At 39.2% G+C, this 22,608-nt stretch overlaps 1 protein-coding gene across 1 annotated transcript; it reads right to left on the reverse strand.

Moving 5' to 3' along the window:
* Positions 1-485: 485 nt before the first annotated feature.
* On the reverse strand, positions 486-21,102 carry itgb3b (integrin beta 3b). The gene is made up of 15 exons (XM_077200807.1): positions 20,915-21,102; positions 20,267-20,352; positions 15,338-15,542; positions 15,003-15,255; positions 14,460-14,622; positions 14,216-14,377; positions 13,951-14,046; positions 13,764-13,853; positions 13,146-13,280; positions 11,547-11,973; positions 8,938-9,160; positions 4,587-4,687; positions 4,334-4,453; positions 2,996-3,162; positions 486-1,083 (listed from the first exon to the last, which is right to left on the reverse strand). The coding sequence occupies exons 1-15, from the start codon at positions 20,988-20,990 to the stop codon at positions 1,015-1,017; spliced, it is 2,373 nt and encodes a 790-aa protein (XP_077056922.1). The 5' UTR covers positions 20,991-21,102; the 3' UTR covers positions 486-1,014.
* Positions 21,103-22,608: the final 1,506 nt, after the last annotated feature.

Raw genomic sequence — 22,608 nt, forward strand, 5'->3', positions numbered from 1 at the left:
TCAATTAATAGTAATTAAAATATTGTTGATAATACATTTTAACCAGACTAAACTTAGCATGAAAAAAAAAACATTGAACATATCATGTTAAATTTATATGTTTTTGTTTATTGCTATTAAGATGTGGCATCCCTAGATATTAGGATAGGTAATGGCATTACACTTAAGTGTATCACATTAAATATATATATATATATATATATATATATATATATATATATATATATATATATATATATATGTATATATATATGTATATATTTATTTCCGGTTAACTATTTAATTAACACAAAACATATGTTATGTGACATGTCTGGCAGCACAAAAAGACACATTCCAGGATTTCATATATTAGAGAGCACTGTTATACTTTTTGTGCACTTGAGCTGTGAGGTACTTTTGGTCTTTTAAGGTCATTCTGCCAGACTGATAATTACATTGTGTATATTTGGTGTATATTTTGTAAAAATGGTAGACATAAAACGTTTGCAATTTTTTATACATTTTTATACAATCCTATACCAAAACTGCATACTAAAGGCCAGTGTGATAAAGCTACCTCTAAGATATTGTAGCTGCATAATATTAATACAGCTATGACCACAATGAAGAGAACAACTAAAAATATTTCATGTTCACGATGAGGGATTCAGTGTTACCACAGGCCATCAGTAGTTGGAAAGATCGCTCAGGCTTTTTATCATTTATATCTGTCACTACACAGAGTGATGGATCAGAGACAGGAAGGAAATGTTTTGTTGTGTATGTAACAACACAGTGCTTACAAATATTGTCATGTAAGAAGCAAATGTAAAGATTATCATTCATCCAGTGACAAACAGAAAGACTTCCACAGAGGTGCCATTTTTGACTTTACATATGTACAACAACAAAATATGTACAACCGTTTCCTGTTCGTGTTCAATTTGCGCAATTTAAAAAAGAAACTTAGAAGGAAACTTAATACAATATCAATCTATGAACTCTGTCTAGTTAATCCTCTGGTCTCAGCGGTCAGTCCTTGCCTCGATATGTGATGTTTGTGAATGTTGATGTGGCACCTTTGTAGAGGGGGTTGTGACCCTATGAGAATAAAAATGTCAGAATAAAAAAACTCAGTGTGCATTTATACCAGTCTAGGTTCTCTCAAAGTTATGAGCAAACATTCTTCCAGTAACATTAATAGAACATTCATTTCATTCAGAGTTATCTGGTCTTTAAAAATGTTCTTAAAATGTTGGTAATTATACATCCTTCATGAGACTTTGGACTATTCATTTCCTTCTCTGTGGGAACTATTGAACTGACTCGAGGCCCACAGAGAAGGAAATGAATAGTTGAAATAAAGTCGTTCTTTTTGTTTTTTTTTGCGCACAAAAAGTATTCTCGTCGTTTGATAAACTTAAGATTGAGCCACTGTAGTCACTTGGACTATTTTAATGATGTCTTTAATAACTTTTCGGGGCTGGCAAGTTTCAATCTCTGAAGAAGCCTATGGACTAATATGGAGGAGTGATCCAGCTCTCAGATTTAATCAAAAATATCTTAATTTGTGTTCCGAAGATGAACCAAGGTCTTGCGGGGTTGGAACAACATGAGGGTGAGTAAATACTGACAGAATTTTCATTTTTGGGTGAACTAACCCTTTAATGTTGTTTATATGTCAATGTGGTGTTTTTAATATGCTTTAAAACAAACCATGTGCAAATTCATTTGTCAGCACCATTGCTGAATATCAAAGAGAGTCTCAAAAACGCCGTTTGAAACCGCCCCTGTTTCCTACCTTCACAAACATGTAACCATTCCCATCAACATGCGGGATGGGGCTTTTCTTATCATTGATTATAAGAAACCCTTTAAGGTTTCTTTAAGGTTCCTTTAAGGACAAATCGTATACAGCTAAATATCGGGTGAATTATGTGCCTATATTACAATGTTATGATAAACTATGTCTTTCTCCACTGACTTTCTATGATGTTCAAAGCATTTCTAAGGATTATGATATATTTTAGAAGGCAGCTGTCTGACTTTGAGATGTCGAACGGGAACATGGTTTGTGTAAAATTAGCAACACATTATTAGCTGTTTGATAGTCAAGCAAAAGCTAATCATATCAATTACCGCTATGTGTCCGACGTTGTAGAGAGCGATACATAAAACGCATTAGCATTCTGATACATAGACTTGTAGACGACCCTGTATAATTTACTCTTCCACTTCTTCTTCTGAATCAGTTTCTAGTTAAAACATATATGGCTGAATTAAAACAATATTTCCACTTGCCATTATGTAGCATTTACTACAGTTGACCGAAGGGATCAGCTGGTGTGATTGAGTGGAGGTGGAGACTAATTTGCATATTTAAATATCCGCATATACTAAATAAAGCAAGGGTTATACATTTAAGCTATTTAAAGGCATGACAAAATAATCTTTGCAGGAAAAAAAACTTGAATATATCATTCTGATAATCAAAGATGAGTTTTAAAAGATACAATTATTGATTCAGGGCGACCTCAATAAACTAGAAGTTTAGAGAACATTCAGAAATAACGTTTCAATAATGCTGGGAATGTTAGCAAAACGTTCTTGGAACATATTTTTTGTTAGCTGGTTAAGGGGTCAAGGTTAAGTGGGGAACTCTGAAGTGAAAGGATCAGAGAGTTTACATGTGGCTCGAGACCTCACGGGGAAAGCCTAATTAGCATTGGATAATTTAAAACAAAACTTGCCCAAGGGTACGGAGGCGTTTCCTTTGTTCTGAGGAGGAAAACAGCATGCTACTGAAACAGTAAAACCATCCTGCCAACATCTTTAGTTCACCAAGCTACTTAGACATGTAATTTGAGCTTTTACATTAAACAGAGGGGTGTGTGAGTGAAAATGTGTTTTGTTGTATCCTAAAGTCTTTGATCACTTAGCTTCTTTCTGAAATGTACAGCAGTATGCACAATGCTCATAGTGTATTTTGTGAGTATTTTTACACTTCACTAACCGTTTCCCACTTGGCACGCGCCCGCTCCTCCTCGAACTTAGCAAATTCACGCCGATCATGGATCGTGATAAGCAGTTTCCAGATAAGCAGGGCGGCCAGACCCAAGAACAAGATGGCACCAGCTACTGACAGGAGCACCACCAAGATATCAGGGCCTTTAGGGCAGTCTAGTGCACAAAGGAAAATAAATGTGGTTAGAGATATTTTTAAAACTTTCATATAACAGGCAAAATTTCAGAACTAAGTGTGTTTTCTTTTAATTACACTACTGTTCAAAAGTGTGGGCCGGTAAGATTTGTAAAAATTTTTTAAAAGTCTCTAAATGCTGATTCACTCCAGGGAAGATAACTATAATGATAACAATAAAGATATAGTTTTAAAAATCGTTCTAAACATAAAAGAATAGCACAGTCCACAACGACAGTATGGCAACATTTTAATCCTTAAAATGTACTAGTATATATTTAATAGGTATTAATATCTAATAAATAAGAACTAGCATCTAATGAATAAGTACTAGTATCTTTTAAAAAGGTACTAGTCCCTAAAGAATAAGCACTAGTACCTAATAAGTACTAATACCTAATGGAATAGATACTAGTATCTAAAAAGTAAAACTAGTAGCAAGAAAATAGATACTTGTACTTTTTAAGGATTAAATGTTAAAACGGCTTGCCATTATGGCACAGAGAAACAATATCGTTGGAATCACTTTCAGATGATTTTTTCCAGGTGATAAACGCTAAATAAATTGACAGCCAATCAGACTATACCCCTTACTGACCCTAAACTTTTGAACGGTAGTGTTTGTGTACCTTGATTTCCCTTTTTTTCAGAATTAAAAATAAATAAATCTGTAAGCTCTCTTATATTGTCTCCAGTCTGTCTCTTTGCTTCCTGTCTGAACCATTCCTGTCCCAGTGGGAATTATACTGTGTCAGCGGGTTCTTCAGTGGCTTGGATGTTGTTTATTGCGGTATGTTTTTACAAGGTGGGGTGCTCCCTGGGTTCTGAAGATGTGTGTGCCACTAATAGAGCCCATGTTCCACGTGTGTCCATTAAAGCAGAGCAGCAGACTCTCAATGCGGGCTCCTGAATTTACAGCCGTGACACACTGCACATACACCTACATGTCCATACGCTTACACAAACACATATAAACTCCTATGTTCTCAAATCTCTAATATCCAAAAATAGCACTAGTACTCCGAATAATATACTTTCCTTTTATCTACTCAAACCATCTTTGTAAAAAGATGGAGACTTGCATTTGAAACACAGTAAACACTGATGAACAGTTGTTTTTTTATAGCAGTGAGAGCAGTGAAATGGTGTTACCTGGCTCTTTGACCAGAGACAAGATGGATTTTCCACTGTTGTCCTCATAGTACTGAAACCTTTGCACACAGTCATCTTCATCCTTATAGGTGCAATTTACTGCATTCTTATCATGGAACACTGTAGAGTAACAGAGGGTTACAAAAAAGCTGACACTGGTATAATTATAATAATAATATTTTTTTTATTGTTGTTCATTAAATTACCAATGTTTTGGTTATTATCTACAACAAATTGAATGTAATAATGGTACCCAGATCATCCACTAGACTGATTTCATCTCTGCAGATTCGAGTGCAGGTGTCATCATCGAAGAGTTTCCCCCTCTTAAAGTGCTTACACTCTACACAGTCCCTGGAGAGAGAAAAAAGTTTAAAGACGTACAAATATTTTACTTAAATAAGTGGAGCATGCGGGGCTGATTGCCGACATTGTGATAAGCTTTCGCTTCGCAGCTCTGCTCCCGCCTGTCACTTTTCGAGGAAAGTGGCTAGGCTCGCGATTTTCAGGGTGCAGGAGAATGCATTCCTGTGGATCACAAATGGATCTCTTTACTGTGTTGGAGAAGGGTCCGCGGATCATATCTATTTTTTCACCTCCATCACAGGGCCTTCCATTTTTTCCCGATCTGCACAGCGTCTAGATCATGGAAAAAGCCTTACACTTCTTGTCTTTCAGCCCCCAAGTTCATGTATATTCAGATATTAGGGGGTTAAGAGAGTATGGCTATGGGGCAATACCCCGGATAGAACAGACGCTTGTGAGCTATCTGTCTCCTGGTTCAGTATCGTCCCTGAAGGCCTCAGCTTCTCTCACTGAACCATTAAAGAAAGCTATTTTTAATATAGTGGGAAAAGCATATATGGCAGTGGGTCTATCAGGAGTCTGCTTGCACACTATAGCACTGCTAAAAGCAAATCAGGCTGACCTGCTGGGGTATTTGGACAGAAGTGAGGGAGTTTGGCCCGATGGGGATTGATAACTTCGTCGGGCCACAGATTTTAAGTCAGAGGCGTTAAAAAATCTCTCCCTCGCTATGTCCAACCCCCTGGGGCTGCTGGGCGTGAGCAGCTCCAGCCGTCTAGTTTCTCATACGCAACACAGCAGCCAAAGCCTTCAAAGCAGAAGCCGGATCCGAGGACCGTTCTTCACGCTGAGAAGGCTTCGGCTCAAAAGAAAAGGTCTTGGCGCCACCGGCGTCAGACCGGTGAGGGCAGCCCCAACCGGGGTGGAACGGTGTTTACCTCATTATACGGTGCTTGTCCCATCTCGGTGCCCTCAGGGGACCGTTCTGCCGACCCCGCCACCCTTGGTGCTTCGGGGCGCAGCGGTCTCCAGCGAGCTTTGCGTCAGACTCGCGCCCTCTGGGGGGGGGGTTCGAAAACAGTCAGTTCGGGTAGTTCCTGCCAGTATGCTTCAGGTTCCCCAACTGGCTGTCTCAACTACACCAGAGACCAGCCTCGAAGGGCTGGTTCCCTTGGTAGATATTTCAGCAGCGTGGAAGCTATTGCCAAATATATCTCTATGGGTCCTGCAGTTAGTAGTAAGAGGCAGATTCCAATTTGGTTCTCGTCCTCCAGGCTACAACGGGGTGTTGCTCACGTTAGTGCATCCCAAGCAGGCTCTGGGAATGGAGCAAGAGGTAAAGGCCCTGTTAGCAAAGAAAGCTCCTAGAGCAGGTGTACTCACCCGACATTGCGTCGGATCTTTAAAGTCGTTATCTCATTGTTCCAAAAAAGGATGGAGAATTGCATCACATACTAGATCTTCGTCTGTTTGAGTGTTCGGTGCTGGAACTCAAGTCCAAGATGCTGACACTCAAACAGATCGTGACACAAATCAGATCCGAGGACTGGTTTGTCACGATAGATCTGAAAGATGCATACTTCCATATCTCCATCCTCCCTCAGCACAGGAGGTTCCTGAGGTTTTCTTTCAGGGGTAAAGAACACCAGTATCAGGCACTTTCTTTCGGTCTAGCTCTATCAACCCTCACATTCACAAAGCGCGTAGATGCAGCTCTGGCCCCGCCAGGCCGCAGTGCATACGCATTCTGAATTGCATAAACGTCTGGCTGATTCTAGCGGAATCACAAAAGTTAGCGGATCGGCATCGAGATGTCGTCCTCGCTTATATGCGAAGGTTGGGGTTGAGGCTCAATGCCAAGAAGAGTGTGCTTTCTCCAGTACAGAGGACCACTTTTTTTGGAGTGGTCTGGGAGTCAGTCACGATGCGAGCCGTTCTGTCGCCCGCTCGTGTAGCTGTTATCCTTACTGCCACAAAAGAGCTAAAGCTAGGCCAGTCACACACTGTGAAACAGTTCGAGAGACTGTTAGGCCTCAGGGCAGCAGCGTCCATTGTGATACCACTTGGCCTGCTGTACGTGAGACCTTTGTAGTGGTGGCTCAGAACCAGAGGGTTCTCCCCGAGGGGAAACCCACTCTGTATGATCAAGATCACGCGGCAGTATCCCCACGCCTTGGTTATATGGAGGAAACACTGGTTCTTGTCCCAGGTTCCGGTGTTGGGAGCTCTTTGCCATCGAGTTGCTATCTCGACAGATGCTTCCCTCACCAGCTGGGGAGCGGTATTGGAAGGCCTCTCAGCTCAGGGCCTGTGGAGGAGTCATCATCTCTCTTGGCAAACTAATTCCCTAGAGATGATGGTCGTTTTCAATGCGTTGAGACATCTCCTCCCAGACCTGAGGGGCCATCATGTGTTGCTCTGGAACAGTGACTGGTTGGCCTCAGCAGCATCTAATGTGATACCCTTTGACCTGCTGTACATGAGACCTTTACAGTGGTGGCTCAGGACCAGAGGGTTCTCCCCGAGGGGAAACCTACTCCCTACGATCAAGATCACGCGGCAGTATCCCCGCGCCTTGGTTATATGGAGGAAAATCTGGTTCTTGTCCCACAGACAACACGTTAGTGGCTTCTTATTTTGGTTCCTCAGGAAGATACGCTCTCTGAGGGCAGTGTATATTCCAGGGGGCCAGATTTAGGAGCAGACACCCTGTCGAGGCAAGGGCTGAGGCCAGGGGACTGGAGACAATAAGCCTATTTAACAATAAGCCTATTGTTAAAAAGAAGTAGCACCACCCTGGCCTAGACGATTTTTGTTTGCGGACCTAATTCTTCTCTTTGACGGCCCTCCCTTGGAGATCCCGATCAGGAGAGACCTTCCGTCTCAGGCAGGGGATGCAATATTGCACCCCCGGAAGGGGATTTGGAAACTGTGGGTTTGGCCTCTGAGGTGGCCCAACTCATAGAGGGTGGTCTCTCAACCTAGGTTGTTGAGACCATTCTAAGCTCCAGAGCTCTCACTACAAGGAAACTATATTCACTATTTGGAAAGTTTTTCACTTCTTAGTGTTACCAGTGTCAGTGGAATCCGGTTAACTGTTCAGTTGACACAGTATTCGAGTTTCTGCAAGAACGCTTTGTATCAGGTCTATGTCCTTCCACGCTTAAGGTATACGTGATGGGCATTGCGGCTTTCCACGCCCTGGTGGGTGGTACATTTTTGGGTCGAGACCCCCTGATCACTCGTTTCCTTCGTGGCACTTTGAGGCTGAGGCCTGCAACTTGCACTAGGGTGCCGGCTTGGGACATTGCAATAGTTCTAAAAGGCCTATCTGGGGCTCCCTTCGAGCCCTTAGATTTAGTCTCAGAGAAGTTTCTTTCTTTTAAGATTATTTTCTGCCAGCTATTTCGTCCCTCTAAGAGTCGGAGACCCTCCGGCCCTCTCGGTCCCCACCTGCCTTGAGTACACCGGGGATGGCCAAGGCATTCTTACCCCAAACATGGATATGTTCCTAAGGTGCCTACCATTATTCCGAGGCCTATTGTGCTGCAGGGTTCTGTCCTCCCCCGTTTATCGGACCAGGAAAAGCTGAACCTCTTGTGCCCAGTGCGAGCACATAGATGCTTCAGACGCATACACGCTGGAAGCGTTCCCAAAGCGTCATAGACGCATCGTCTCGTTCCCTTTCTCAGGGAACTATGGTTACAGTCGTAACCTGAGACGTTTCTTTAGTTCTGTAGTTTCTTTAGTTCTGTTTGTATTCTTCTTCTTCAAAATAAAGAAGTGGTTGACAGGGGAAATAATATCTACTTCAAAAAAGGAGAAGTGGTTGGCTATCTCATATATCAAGACAGAGGAAACTGTGGTTATTCTTCTTCTTCTTCTCCTTCTTCGTCTTCAAAATAAAGAAGTGGTTGACAGGGGGAATGAATCTGATGTAAAAATCTGATTTTTGATTCATAATGAGTCATCTTGATGGCCTCTAAATGACCCCGGGCCCCTGGTTGAGAACCACTGGCTTACTGAATGCTGTGTAGTATAAATTGTGTACTTACTACTTCCATACTATAAACAAATTTAGTATATTAAACAGAATGTCTTATGCAATATAAGGATTTCAAATAGTATTATGCTATATTGTAGTCATACAGTATGACCTAATCATATTGTATGTTTAATCCAATGACTGCCATTCAACTGGAAATCCAAATTGTTATTATCTTTTAATATTTTATACTGTGCAAAATATATACACAAACTGCAGAAAGAGTAGAATGGTAGTAAGCTATTCTGCTCACTTTTTCAGGGTGCAGGCGTCAGGGCAGGTGGGGCATTTGTCGCAGGTGGAGCCGTAGGCCCCAGGCTGAGTGCACTCACAGCTCCCACACACACACTGACCACGACCGCTGCACAACAGCCCCAAGCTGGACATACAGGTGTCTGTACGAGTAGAACAATTGCAGTTCTCCCCCTTCCAGTCTGTATCACACTGGCAAAACCCACAGGAACAAGTGCCATGACCTAGAATGAGCCATGAAAGGAAAAAATAACACAAAGATGGAAATAAGTAAGATTCCACATGGCTGTACTTTATGTTTGACTCTTGCAAGAATGCTTTTCAGGATTAATAATGCCTTAAGTTGTACATTCCACATTATTACCAAATATTATGCACAGGCTTTCCATGGTTCACAAACTAAATTCCTCACTGGAAATCATGCTTAACTCTTGTCAAACAGATCCATGTATAATTTTTAATCACACAGTTTTCTAAAAATGGACATCTGGTGCTGGTGAATGTCAGGAATGTGACAGAATTAATATGATGAGCATTATATACTATATTTCACTTGACATTCAATGGCAGAATGCTGAGCCCCATTACATGCATAATTTACAGTTATAATTATAAATACATTTGCGGCGGTGTGCATGTTTGTGTAGGAGATTACAATGGCTTAGCAAAACAGTGTTTATGAGTTATCTGGGATTTTGGTTGAAAACACTGATGCAGCTAAATCAAAAACAAAATGAAAATAAAACAATGGCTAACCAAATGCGAAACATAACATTGTAATGCATGTAATTATTCTTCCCAAAGAAAAACAATACAAACCCTTCACATCAACCCAAACACTACTTTACACCCTCACTGGGCTATTTTTGGTTCAATGACATCATCAGTGTGTGACAACGCAGAAAGGCATTTTCTGGATAACTTTGGGCCTCTGGGGATATGCTATTCAGGCTTTAAGAAACTTCTTGTAGATTTAAGAGACAAATTTTTTTCAATTGAAGACCACAAAGGTACACTATGAAATCTTTTGGAATCACGAATACTGAGATCTGGTTCTGCTTAAGCAAGAAACCAACCCCATTCCAGGAGGTACACAACTTCAAGAGGTCCACTACAGTATTTTGTAATTTTACATAAACTATTCAGCCATTCCAACTCAAATGCGCCCCAGTGGAATATCAGCACCTCGTCTGAAGAACAAATACAAATGTTTTAAATAGGTCAACACATGGTTTAGCCTGCCAAGTCCCACAGAGCATGTTTATTTATAAGAAGAGCTCGTTCCCGACTAACGCACGAGACGTTTTAGTGTTATTGTAGGTAATTCCTTTAAGGTGATGTGAGGCAGGGAACAGAGAATCTTACTCGTAAAGAAAGACTTTTGTACAAAATAACAGGCTGTGAAAAACAGAGCATTTATCCTGCTGGTCGCGAGTTAGTCAAGGCTGAGATGCAGTAGCCCTAAAAAGTCTGTGGACCCTTAAGTCACACTTAAAATGTATGAGTGTCTTTGCATTATTTTACAAAATATTAAACCGAGTGACATTATTTTTAAAAAAGGATAACACCAGCACAATATTCAAGCAAATGATTGCGTAAAAAGACCTTTTTAAGATTTTAAAGTGAAAACAAAAATATTCAGACACTTTCTGAATGTCAAACGTTAGTAAAACATGTCTATATGTCTATAATGAAATATAATGAACGTGTTCCAGTTTTGATTCACTAAAACAAACCATAAGAGTTACTCATAAGAGTAATTTGTTCGGAAATCAGACCACATCAGACTGCTGTACTGTAAACTGAGAATTAAACTACACTGGCCCTGTCCCAAATAGCATCCTAAACACTCCCGGTCCTCCTACGAGTCTGCACTTTCGTGATGTAAACACAGCTTTGACTGTCCAGTAGAAGTCTGCAGCGGAGCTCGCTTCAGTGCGTGCTCGGCAAAAGTGCATCGTGTGCATATCGTCCACAAAGGGGGCGCTCCAGTGCACCCTTCTGAACCCGAAAATGACCAATGTGACACCCTATGGTCTCATGAACTTAACAGATACACGGCAGCCATTATAAGTCCACAAGACCGAAAGTGCATAAGAATTGTAACATTTGGGACAGGGCCACTGGTTGCACTGTATGGTTTTGATTCACAGTCGTCCGTTGTATTATCAGAGTTGTTGGCAGAAGAATAAAAATGCAAAAACATCATTCAAAAGGTTGTCAGTGTCTAATCATAAAAAGGTCTAGAATAATTTATTTTGCATTTATAATTATTAAAACCTAAAAACTTTTTTTTTTGTAGTAGGAAATTACTAGTCATCCAATTTTTTTATATCAACTATGCACTCCGTTATTTTTGTGAATTGGTATGTTTCGCCAGGCCACAAAGAAATATAAAGCTGAGTATTATCAGCGAAACTAACCCCATATTTCCTAATGAAAACTCCCGAAGGTAGCATGTACAGGATGAAAAGCAACGATCCTAGTACTGAGCCTTGTGGTACTACATACTGTTCATGTCACATCCATTTATAAACCAACAGTCTAATAATAAAACTCAACAGTCAACAAAGTACATCTAGCTTCTCCTGGTCCCAAATCATGTCTTACCTGAGCAGAGCTCTCCTTTGTACCGCAGACAGCTGAAATCGTCACACTCACACCTCTTCCCCCACACCTTGCCAAAATCATTATTGTGACACACGCATTGGCCGCACACACAGTCTCCACGGCTGCTGCAGATCAATTTGTCCGGCCCAGTGCAGGCGTCCTGCTCGGTGGGGCTGTAGTCCCCTTCTGCACACTCACACCTGGGACCCAATCGTCCCGGGTTACACAGACAGATTCCACACTCATAGGTGCCGTTGCCGTGGTGACAAGCGGGACTGTCTGGCTCTGCCTTAGCTTGACATTTACACTCACACTCAAAGTTGACTGTGATCTGCAAGGTGTCTTTGAAGCCCACTGGTTTGATGGTAAAGGTCTTGCGTTTCTCCTTGGGACAGCCCCTGGCCCGAGCTTCGACGCTGAAGGACACCTGTACAGGAGATTTTGAGGAAATGTAGGGTTGTTACAGAGCACCAGTGTTCAAAAACATAAATTATTGCATTATTACATTACAAATTAGAACAGTGGGACAGTGCTACACTCACACTACTGTTCAAAAGTTTGGGGTCAGTACTATTTTATTTTATTTATCAATACTCTTAATGAATTGATCAAAAGTGACAGAATAGACTTTTACATTGTTACAAAAAGTTTCTATTTCAATTAAATGCTGCTTTTTATTAATGAAAGAATCCTGAAATATTACAGTTTTTGCTGTATTTTGGATCAAATAAATGCAGCCTTGGTGAGCACAAGAGACTTATTTCAAAAACCACCCTAAACTTTTAAATGGTAGTGTATATTCAATTATATTTTAATAAAACAAACTTTATTTAATATTTAAAATACTTATTAATTAAAAAATATTATTAAAACTAACTAAAATATATTATAATGTCAATTATATAGTCACTTGCCACAGTAATGTAATGTTTTTTTTAAATTCGCCATTTGAAGACTATTTTTTAGAGAATATAAATTTTAGAGAATAGTATAACAGTTGAAAAATAAAATTATACTTAAAATAAATTTTATATTTCTTGTGGGGATGCTTAGCCATCATGTACATATACATGATGGACATATGTGAGCCTTATCCTTCCATTGTTGACAGTGACTGTGTTGGAATGACAGACAGTCTGAACTGAAGGCTGGATGGTGTGAGTCAGAGCAGTACAGCAGAGAACAGGAAACAGGCAAATCTGATGCCTAGACACACTCAGCAAAATGAGTAATGTCACAGTTACACCCACATGTCCTGTATGTGTGTAAGTTTTCACAGTTAACCATTTACAAGGAAGGGAGTGAAACCACAATATTTTATGCAACTCATTTATCAAGGAAGACAGATGATTGCACATTAGAAAAGACATTTCCTGTGCTCCTCCTTATTTGTGGAATATGTCAAAACAATGTACAAATAAAGTGAGTATAAGACTGAAAGTGAAGAAAGGGGAACCTTGAGGAGTTTTGGAACAAGTAGTTTGGTTAAGCAACATCAGGAATTTAATCAAAAAAGAAACAACATGAGAATCAAATGAGATGGATGGAGAAAATTAGAGCGATGGATAAAAAGAGCAAAACAGAGAAGAGGATACTGACGGTATCTCCTCTTTTGAGGCCAGAGCAGGATCTTAGCCCAGGTATGACCTCTCCATTGAGACATGTGGCATTAAATGTCAGACTGAGCTCTTCCGGGACATTCAAGAGCTCCAGCTCAACCTTAGAGCGCAGTTTCTGTTACACAAACACAACAGCAAACAATATATCAGTGACCACAGACATGTTAATGTCCCAGGTTCAACACAAGTACAGCTTTATTGATATCATATGTGGATCACCACACAGTTTCTCTGTGTTCCCTGCACCCAGTTTTTATCCTTGTTTATTTGTCAGCAAACGTCCGCCAGTTGATGCATGACTTTTGTTAAAACTACAGATTAAACTTCCTCATTTTTGTATTCCTACCCATGTACAGTCGGATCGATAGAGGGGTGGAGCCAAAATCAAAAGTGCATTTTGGATGTTGAAGTGTTGGTAAAAGGGAACGGCACAACCCTTTTTCTGTTTTCTCTAGTCATGTAGCACCGATTTAAAAAAAATTGACATTTCAGCTGCATAGACAGCCAAGTTTTATTAAAAGCCCATCATATCAAGAGTGAATTGTCCCTTAAGTTGAACCCAGAAATTTATTTTGGCAAATATAAAAAGGGACTTTACAGCGTATGCATCCTGGATCAGCTGGATGACGTTATGAGAATCCTCGGACAGCGTTCCCACTGCAGTACCAGGGATCAGCTCACTGTAGTTCTACAATGGATAGAGGAGAAGTCTTTGAAAGTGTCCTTAAAAATCTTATCAGACATTTACCATATTGATTTACGGTAACATTTAATCACCTACTTACCTTATAAAGGGATTCCACGTGGCTAGTCACAGCAAAGATGAGATTTATATTGTTCTCTGACATTTTCTCTGTGATTAATGCCAGTGATGGGTAGTCCTGAGAAAAATGTTAGAATGCATAATTAAAGGTCATATGCTGTACACACTTTATAGTGTGTCTAATACTAAATATTCCATCAACATTTATGTTTTTTCTGTATGTTGCACCTGAACTTTGTCGTCTTTTTGTGGGAAAATACTTAAAAAGATCAGCAGAATATCACTACCATAGTTGTAGACATATTGTAGATGTTATCTGTTCCCACATAGCATTGGCCGTCATTGGGTCGCACAATTCCCGCCAAGCGCCCATCCAGTGCCACGTGTGTCTTGGCATCTGTGGTGAAAACCAGTAAGTGAGATGCACCTGGTCTCCAACCAATTTTATCCTGGGAGAAAGACAAAAATGATCAAATAAGAGAGGTCAAAATGACAGTAGGCCAAAAATACTTATAAAGTTGCCACTTCAACCTTGCACACGGCTGCCTGTATGATGGCATCGAAGCCTCCCTCTGGGGCGTCCCTGTTCCGGGACACCTTCTGTTTCTTCACTTCCTCTGTAAAGCGGCCCACCTCCTCCGTCAGAGACAGAACGTGTCTGTAGCCAAACTGAGGCTGGCATTTGTACGGAATTCTAGCATATATAATAGAGAAATATTTAAAGACCAGAAATGAACATGAGAATGATGAGAAGGTTCAGGAAGTTGAAATATGGGCTTCTACTAATACTGGTAACTGTGTAACCATGCCAAACCGATGGGTAGTGTTGGTCATTCACCTTTGCTGGCACAAATGAGTCACAACATTCAAGCTTTAGAAAACAGCTTACTGTGTAATACTTATTTTGAATGTAACTCAGCAAATAGAGACACTTCAACCATAATAGCAGAGTAACTAAAGACGTAATATCAGATTCTGTCAGCTAGCAAGCACACCGCCCAATTACATGTTTGTAATAAACACCTATCATCTGTAATGCTTATGTTCAGCATGTAAACATATGTCATCACTCACGAGTAACAGGGATTTAACACGGCCTCTTCAGGGGAGATGTACATGTACGGGGACACGGGTTTATCCACGAAAGCCCCAAAGCCCATGCGCAGATTACTGGTGGTTTTACTCATCTCTTCAGTCAGGCCTTGCCCAAGCCGTCGCAACTGAGACAAGTCGTCATTCATGGAGTAGGACAGGTCCATCAGATAATACAAGTCCACAGGGTAGTCCTCAACCTGACGGACTTTCAGCGAAAAGACCTGGGAATCATCTGTGAAACACCAGAGTAACAATTCGGTCTAATGGAAGAACATGTAATTTGCAGTCATTCGTTTTTGGGTTGATGAACTCACCAGGTCTTAGAGAGATTTGCATTCTCTGAGGTTGGATCTGGGTGACGTCGGTGGTGGATCCTGAGGCCTTGTCACTGAGATCCTTGTTCTCCGTCACATGCATTTTGCTGGTGGGATACTCCAGAGCTCCTCTCATGCATCCTGCTTCGATGAGGTTCTTCTTCAGGTCACATCGGGAAGAGCCAGGCACATCTTGTCCAAAATCCTGATAAGCATTTGGTACACAGTTATACTGGTACAGGACACTTAATAAATATTTCTGCGGCAAATAGAATTACGGAAAAACAAATCAAAGACTCCTCGCCTCGTCTACCATTGGTTAAAAAAAGAAGGGAGTCCTGCCTCCTAAGTCAGGCTAATGGTTAAGCCAATATTTTTGTAACAAAACATTGACAATCTAGTGGATTTTCTTTCACAGCTAAGGAAACGGTCGTCATTTTACTTCCTAAGCTATAATACATGACTCACACTTTTATATGAGATAAGGACAAAAGTTTTAACAGTAACAACAAAGAGAAATCCTTTGTCCTCTTCATAATGATTCAATGGTTGAGGCTTAAACATAGTAATTGAAAACAACTGTTTTCTATAAGACATCCTCTTTAAATTGGCATGTAATGATTTTTTCTAAATCTATTTGCTAAAAGCATTTTATTCATCTTATTGTAAACAATTTATGCATGCGTATTTACGCTGCATTCCAGTCCAAAATTGACATGCCCTTCACTCGCTAAATTCCCTGCGTCTCGTTCACTCGGATGTGCGTCATTGCTTACGTTGCACGAGTGCCCACTACTGGCGGAAACTACAACGGACTGAACTGGAACGTCCTAAGCCGTTGATCACTTGGAATCAGCAATGGAGTTGATTTATTATTTACAATTTTTTTCCCTTTAAGAATTTGTTTAGTGCAGCATCTAAATGTATATAGCTGTATTTGGGTTGTTTTATATTAAAAAAATTCTAATTAATATATCATAGAGTTGTTTTTGATGGTGGTGATTAGATGAGATCTGCGTTGATGTCACAATCGTGTTGCATTGTGGTATATTTTTCCTTTTGTGATTGCATTGTGTTGCATTGTGGCATAGTAGCATTGTGATGAAGGACCGATATCATGTATTAAAACATTTAAATTGCCAATTGATAGACAAAAGTTTATAATGTTACGTAATAGGGTCACTCGAGAATTAAGAAACGCTAAAGCAAACTTTTTTATTAGTATTATTCATGAGTCTAGAGGTAATACTACACAAATCTGGGAGCATATTAAGAAATTATTTGGTGTAAATAACAGTGGATCATCAATGCAACTACAGTTAAAGCTACATGGTAAAATATCTGAGGATCCCTTTGAAATGGCTGAAGCCTTTAAAAGATACTTCATTGACTCTGTAGATGAGATTACTCAAAGTTTCACTGAAAAAAAGGATAATTTTTTTCCAAAATTCTAAACCCCAATTCTGTTTAAGTAACATCTCCGAGCAAGAGGTATTAAGGATACTTAAAATACTTAAGACTTCCAAAGCTAAGGACTGTTACAGAATGGACTCTATAATACTCAAGTCGTTAAAGGACTGCTTAGCTCCATCCATTACAAATATCATAAACCTTTCAATATCTCAAGGGATTTTTCCAAACACATGGAAAACTGCTATTGTGTCACCAATTTTTAAAGGAGGAGATCCCCAGATTATCAGTAACTATAGACCTATCAGCATTTTGCCTGTTGTATCCAAGGTGATGGAGAAGTGGGTTTCAGAGAAAATAGTCTTTTATTTGAACAACAGTGACTTTAGCCTACATCCTATGCAATTTGGTTTTAGAGCTCACCATTCAACAGAGACTGCTACCCTTTTCCTTCTGGAAAATATTAAATCTATGATGGATACGGGTGGTATTGTGGGGGCAATTTTTTTGGACCTTAAAAAGGTCTTCGACACTGTGAATAATGGAATACTTGTTAACAAATAAGCTTCTTCTAATTTTTCCAATGATACCATTAAGTGGATTGATTCATATTTAAAGGGAAGAACAAATTATGTAAAGGTTCAAAATCATAAATCCACTGCTTATACAAATAATACTGGTGTTCCGCAAGGATCTATACTTGGGCCATTGCTGTTCAGTATTTATGTTAATGATTTGCCTTTAGTTTGTCCCGATATAGAAATTCTATTATATGCTGATGATGCTGTTATTTATGTACATAGCAGCACAAAACAGCAAGCTGCTTTAAAATTAACCAGTGCAATGAACTATATCACAACATGGCTTGACAGATCATGTCTAACGTTAAATGTTTGTAAAATGGTTAGCATGTTCTTTTCAAAACAACCATTTAGCGTTCCAGACCCTGACATAATGATATCAGGTCAAAATTTGCAAGTTGTGACTGAATACAAGTATCTGGGTGTTTGGATTGATTCGAATCTCTGTTTTAGAACTCATGAAAAAGTATGTGCAAACGAGTTAGATTTAATTTAAGTAATTTTAGATTTGTTAGGGAATCATTCAACTTTGAAACTGCTATGCTATATATGAATGCCATGATTATCCCGCATTTTACATACTGTTTGACAAGCTGGGCACAAGCTAACAAGTAAACAATGAAGTCACTGTAAAGTCTTTATAAACATACTCTTAAAGTTTTAGTTCAGAAACCTAATAGTTTTCACACCTGTCAAATTTTAAATACCCATAGACTTCTGAGTTGGAATAACTTGATCACTTACAGTAACCTTTGTCTAGTTTATAAGATATTGCATAGCACGGCTCCACCTCCACTGAAGAGATTTGTTATGCAGAGAGCCGGCACTCATGTCACTAGAGGTATCACAAGAGGGGACTGTATCATTCCCACTCGAAAAAGTGCCTTTAGTCAGTCAGCGTTCTCTGCAACTAAACAGTGGAATCTATTGCCAAGTATGATAAGAGAAACAAAGACTTATCGTTCTTTTACTGGTCAGCTTAAGAACTGGCTAATTGATAATCAGATATGTGCACATTAGACTACTGACTGGCTACTGAGAATTGTTGCTTGGTAGCAGATTGTCTTGTGTCAAACTTGGTTATCTCTCATTTTTTAGCCTATGTTGTGTGCTGATGTTGCTTGTTACTTATTGTTGTGTGTTGTATTTGTCTTATCATTACTTTTCTATGTTGTTATTATTTGTGGACTGTAAAAAGTCATTTTTTGTTTTTATATCTTGATTTTAGGTTGCCTTAATAATAACTGACCAGGGACAACAGATGAAAATCAGCCTGTTGAGCTAATTCTGGCTCATTTACAGATATTTTACTGTTAATTAATGAGCACTGTCCCTGTAAAATAAACCAATAAATGAAATGAAATGAAATATGGAACTGCCTGAAGTGTACATATGAAGTAGACTCGCTCCCTCGGTCAAAATCATTACATGGTCTGTCCATATAAACTTCCCTCGTCCACTTTACGAAGTGGAACGCACTTCAAAATGGCGGCAGGGATTCCCCCGAGGGGATGTGCTTAGGGAAGTTAGCAAGTGCGTGTCTAAAAGTGGACTGGAAAGCAGCCTTAGGCTATGTCACGGTGTGGGTTTTGTGTCTTGTTCCTTGTTCGTGTCTGTCATGTGATTCCCTGTTTGTCATGTGATCCTGCCATGTGCCTTGTCATTTGTTAATTGTCTGATCATTGTTCACATGTGTTCCTTGTCTTGTAATTTAGTCAGTGTATTTAAGCCCTCATGTTTGCCCTGTGTCTTTGTTGGGGATTGAATGTTTCTAGTCTTGAATATTCCTGCTTTTTGTTTTGTTTTGTTTTGTTTTGTTTTGTTTTGTTTTGTTTTGGGTCTAGTCTTAAAGTGTTCCTGCCGTTGTTCTCGTTTTGTTTCAGGCCTTGCCCTGCCTTTGTTTTGTGTTTGATTAATGTTTATTATTAAAGTTTGCATTTGGGTCCTTACCAGCTCACCTCCAGTGAATTGATTCGTAACAGGCTAATTCTTTTAAAATTTTGTTTGAATTAATCAAATGTCAAAACTCTTCCTTTGCAATGGCATACTTTTCTTTGGTGATGTATGCTGGACTTCTCCATAAGCTCACATTCCGATCTGCCACCATCCAACCAAAAACCAATTGATTTAAATCCCAATTTTTTCCCCCAGATAATCTGCTTCACTCGGATCACAATACAGAAGAAAAGATCTGTCGCTACTTCGGTTGCATTGTCATTGACTACACGAAACTATGTGGAGGAAAGAAGTGGTGACGCTAAAACCATAGTCTTGAGAAACAGTTCATCTTTGTAATTGATTTAAAGTTGCAAAAATCTGTTTTGTAATGAAACAAGACAAAACAAATCCTTGACTCAGAGATGAGGTAGTTTATTTAAGTCTTATCCAGCCTATTTCATCTTCACTGAGTCATGATCTGAGCATTAGCATACTAAAATATTGTGGATTTATATGAAAAAAATTTTTTTTACTAATAGGCCAACATTTCAGAAAACAACAATACTACGACTAATGCTTTCTGTACACCTAAAGACTTTGAAAAGATTTAGAAAAGACTTTATACTATTATCAGCTCACATCTAAAGACTTGGTTTCACAGTTTTTAGTCTCAGACTAAAGACTTGCGATAATATCAAACATGTTTGATATGAAAGACTAGAGAAAGACTGGCATAAATCTGGTCGCCAACTGCAGATTATCACCTCACATTTAACGATCGAGACGACTGGAGCGCGCCGAGACTCCAGTAAGATTCCTAAAGACTGCCGGTCTTTAGTCTGGGACTGTGAAAATCCTTTGGTGTACACCAGGCATAAGACTGAATGAACGTTTGATTATACTATCAATCATACAGCTCTCTACCATGCAGGAATCTTAATACTGTATTAAAATCTAAACCTGTTTCAGCTCAGTCATAAATTATTGTAGAGCACCACACCTCTTGAAAGCACCAGGCACACGTAGGATGCACTGCCAGGCACTGCTGACATGTGCTGGCTCCTCGAGAAGTACAGATGTTGGAGCCTGCATGGAAGAGAAAGAAAAATGAAAATTTTTGATCTTCAACTGGATTTAAACTCCATTTAAACTGGCAGCCTGCAGGCTTATAGAAACAAAAACATGTCTAATCATTAACATATGATCAGTTTCATTTGTAGAGGAATTAAACGATCAGCATCATGTATCAGACAAAACATTTTACAAACAGTAGTTTAAAGTTCACACTTATCAGACTTTTATCAGACCTGATCGTTCAGATATTCAAGGTATAACTGAAAGTGCCTACTGATCACACACATACCAAAGTTTTATAGTGGGGAAGGGTCCATTTTATTTATGTTGCTTTATGGTTTGAAAGAAAGAAAGAAAGAAAGATATATAATTAAAGAAAGAAGCAAAATATCTGACAGTCAAAATTAAACATTCATTCCTCCTCTGTCTTGAATCACGTCAGCAGACATAATTGGCTATGTCCACATAAGATAAAGTAGGCTATATCAAAATGCGATCAGACAAGACAGAAAAGTTGTTATAGGACAAAAGCTATAGATTTAGAGAAAACTGTAAAGACAGGACGTAACGTTACCTAGTCCAGCATCAATTAGGAATACAGTCACACAATAAATCCATAAGCTGAAGAGTCTGAAAGAAGTTTTCTCCATCTCGGGTAACGGGTGAGTGGATACAGGCGTTTATCGCTCTTCTCTACTGGGACACCGGCGGTTTGTGCGGTCTCTGCCCTCCTCCTCTTTCTTTACGCTTCAGCATAGACATCAGACCAACACCAAATATAGAGTAAATTTGTGGCAAAACTGGGTTTATTTCCGAGAGAGGGGGCAGAGGAGGGGCCGACTTCACGAACATTTGCCACAGGTCTTGAATTGAAACCGTAAATAGCACACTTTTAAAAGATCATTTTTCATAAGACGATATCTTTGTTACGTTATCAGATTAAACTATTCGGGTTGATTACATTTACATTTAGTCATTTAGCAGACGCTTTTATCCAAAGCGACTTACATCTGAGGACTAAAGTCATCGTGAAGAGGGAAGAACTACGCAAGAAGTGCTCAAAATACAAAGTTCAGGCATTGCTCAGTAGCAAAAGACAGACAAGGGAAGATTTAAAAGAGAAGAATTTTTTTTTTTTTTTTGATTACGATCATGGACCATCATATTATAGGCTATAAACTAACATCAAATAGCTATGTAATGGACTAGGTCTACTGGTTGCCTAATTGTAAATCTATATCACAAATGTGAAGTTACTGTAGGCCTACATCGCGATTGTGTTACCCTTCTTTTTTTATGGTTTCGACTATTTAGGTGATAATGAATTCAGCTATCAGCTCATGGGGCTGACTGACACTGATTTGGCAGACCTTGGGCAAGCTGGTTAAAGTGTGTAGCATACAACACATTGGATTTTTTTTTAACACCAGTTAATAATTTTTAGTTGTAGGCTAGGCTATTTGACTTACTTGAATTAATTTCATGAACAACAGATCTTTTTCTTACGTTGTCTCTTTTAATGTTTCTGGTTTCTATAGTCTCGTCCCATTCGTGGATGTTCTCCTTCAAACAATGAAAGATGCCATAGGCTACAGAATAATAATTGTCAAATAATAATTTTGTCAAAATTAATGTCACGTCCTTGACTTCAAATGTCAGTTTTTCTCAAAGTGACCTGTCAGGAAATTAAAAACGTATAGTTTTATGACAGTAAAAATCTGTGCTATTTCAATTTTACAACTCCTGTTGCTTCATATGCAATAGAAAATAATACTTTATGTTCCCAACAGTTACCGCCCATTTTAATCTCCTCTATAATTTACCCAGATGATGATGTTGGTACTGTTCTCCCTCTAGTGGCTGAACTGTGAATATGGAAACTGAAACTAAAACCTTTTTTCTGAAACTTTTTAATCGTTAATGTTATAGCTAAAGATCATCTTCAGGAATTGCATCAGGAATATGATACACATTTGTGCACCTTAAAGTTTAAACAGAGAGGAACTATGCCAGGCGAGGCCTAGAATTTGTTTACCTTTTTATAAATCTGTGGCTGGAATTATTAGAACCTGTTTGCCAGTCAACTTTAAGAGCACAAAACATGAGTGGCGTAATGTAACATGTCAGTTTGAAAAGTTAATCAAGCTTTCAAAGACAATCATTCCTTTTGATCAAACATATTCCTTGAGTTTTCTTTTACAATCTGAGAATCAATACTCTGCTACTTCTTGACCCACAACAACACAGGATAAAATTACTTAAATTGCT

This window comes from Siphateles boraxobius, unplaced genomic scaffold (assembly GCF_051911475.1).
Source record: "Siphateles boraxobius isolate OS27281-9 unplaced genomic scaffold, OSU_SipBor_1 46, whole genome shotgun sequence".
Classification (NCBI taxonomy): domain Eukaryota; kingdom Metazoa; phylum Chordata; class Actinopteri; order Cypriniformes; family Leuciscidae; genus Siphateles; species Siphateles boraxobius.

Coding starts and splice junctions, on each gene's coding strand:
- itgb3b (XM_077200807.1), bottom strand. CDS start 20,990: ATGGAGAAAACTTCTTTCAGACTCTTCAGCTTATGGATTTATTGTGTG. Junction 13,854..13,950: donor ACGTGGAATCCCTTTATAAG/GTAAGTAGGTGA, acceptor TATCCATTGTAG/AACTACAGTGAGCTGATCCC. Junction 4,688..8,937: donor GACGCCTGCACCCTGAAAAA/GTGAGCAGAATA, acceptor TTCTCTCTCCAG/GGACTGTGTAGAGTGTAAGC.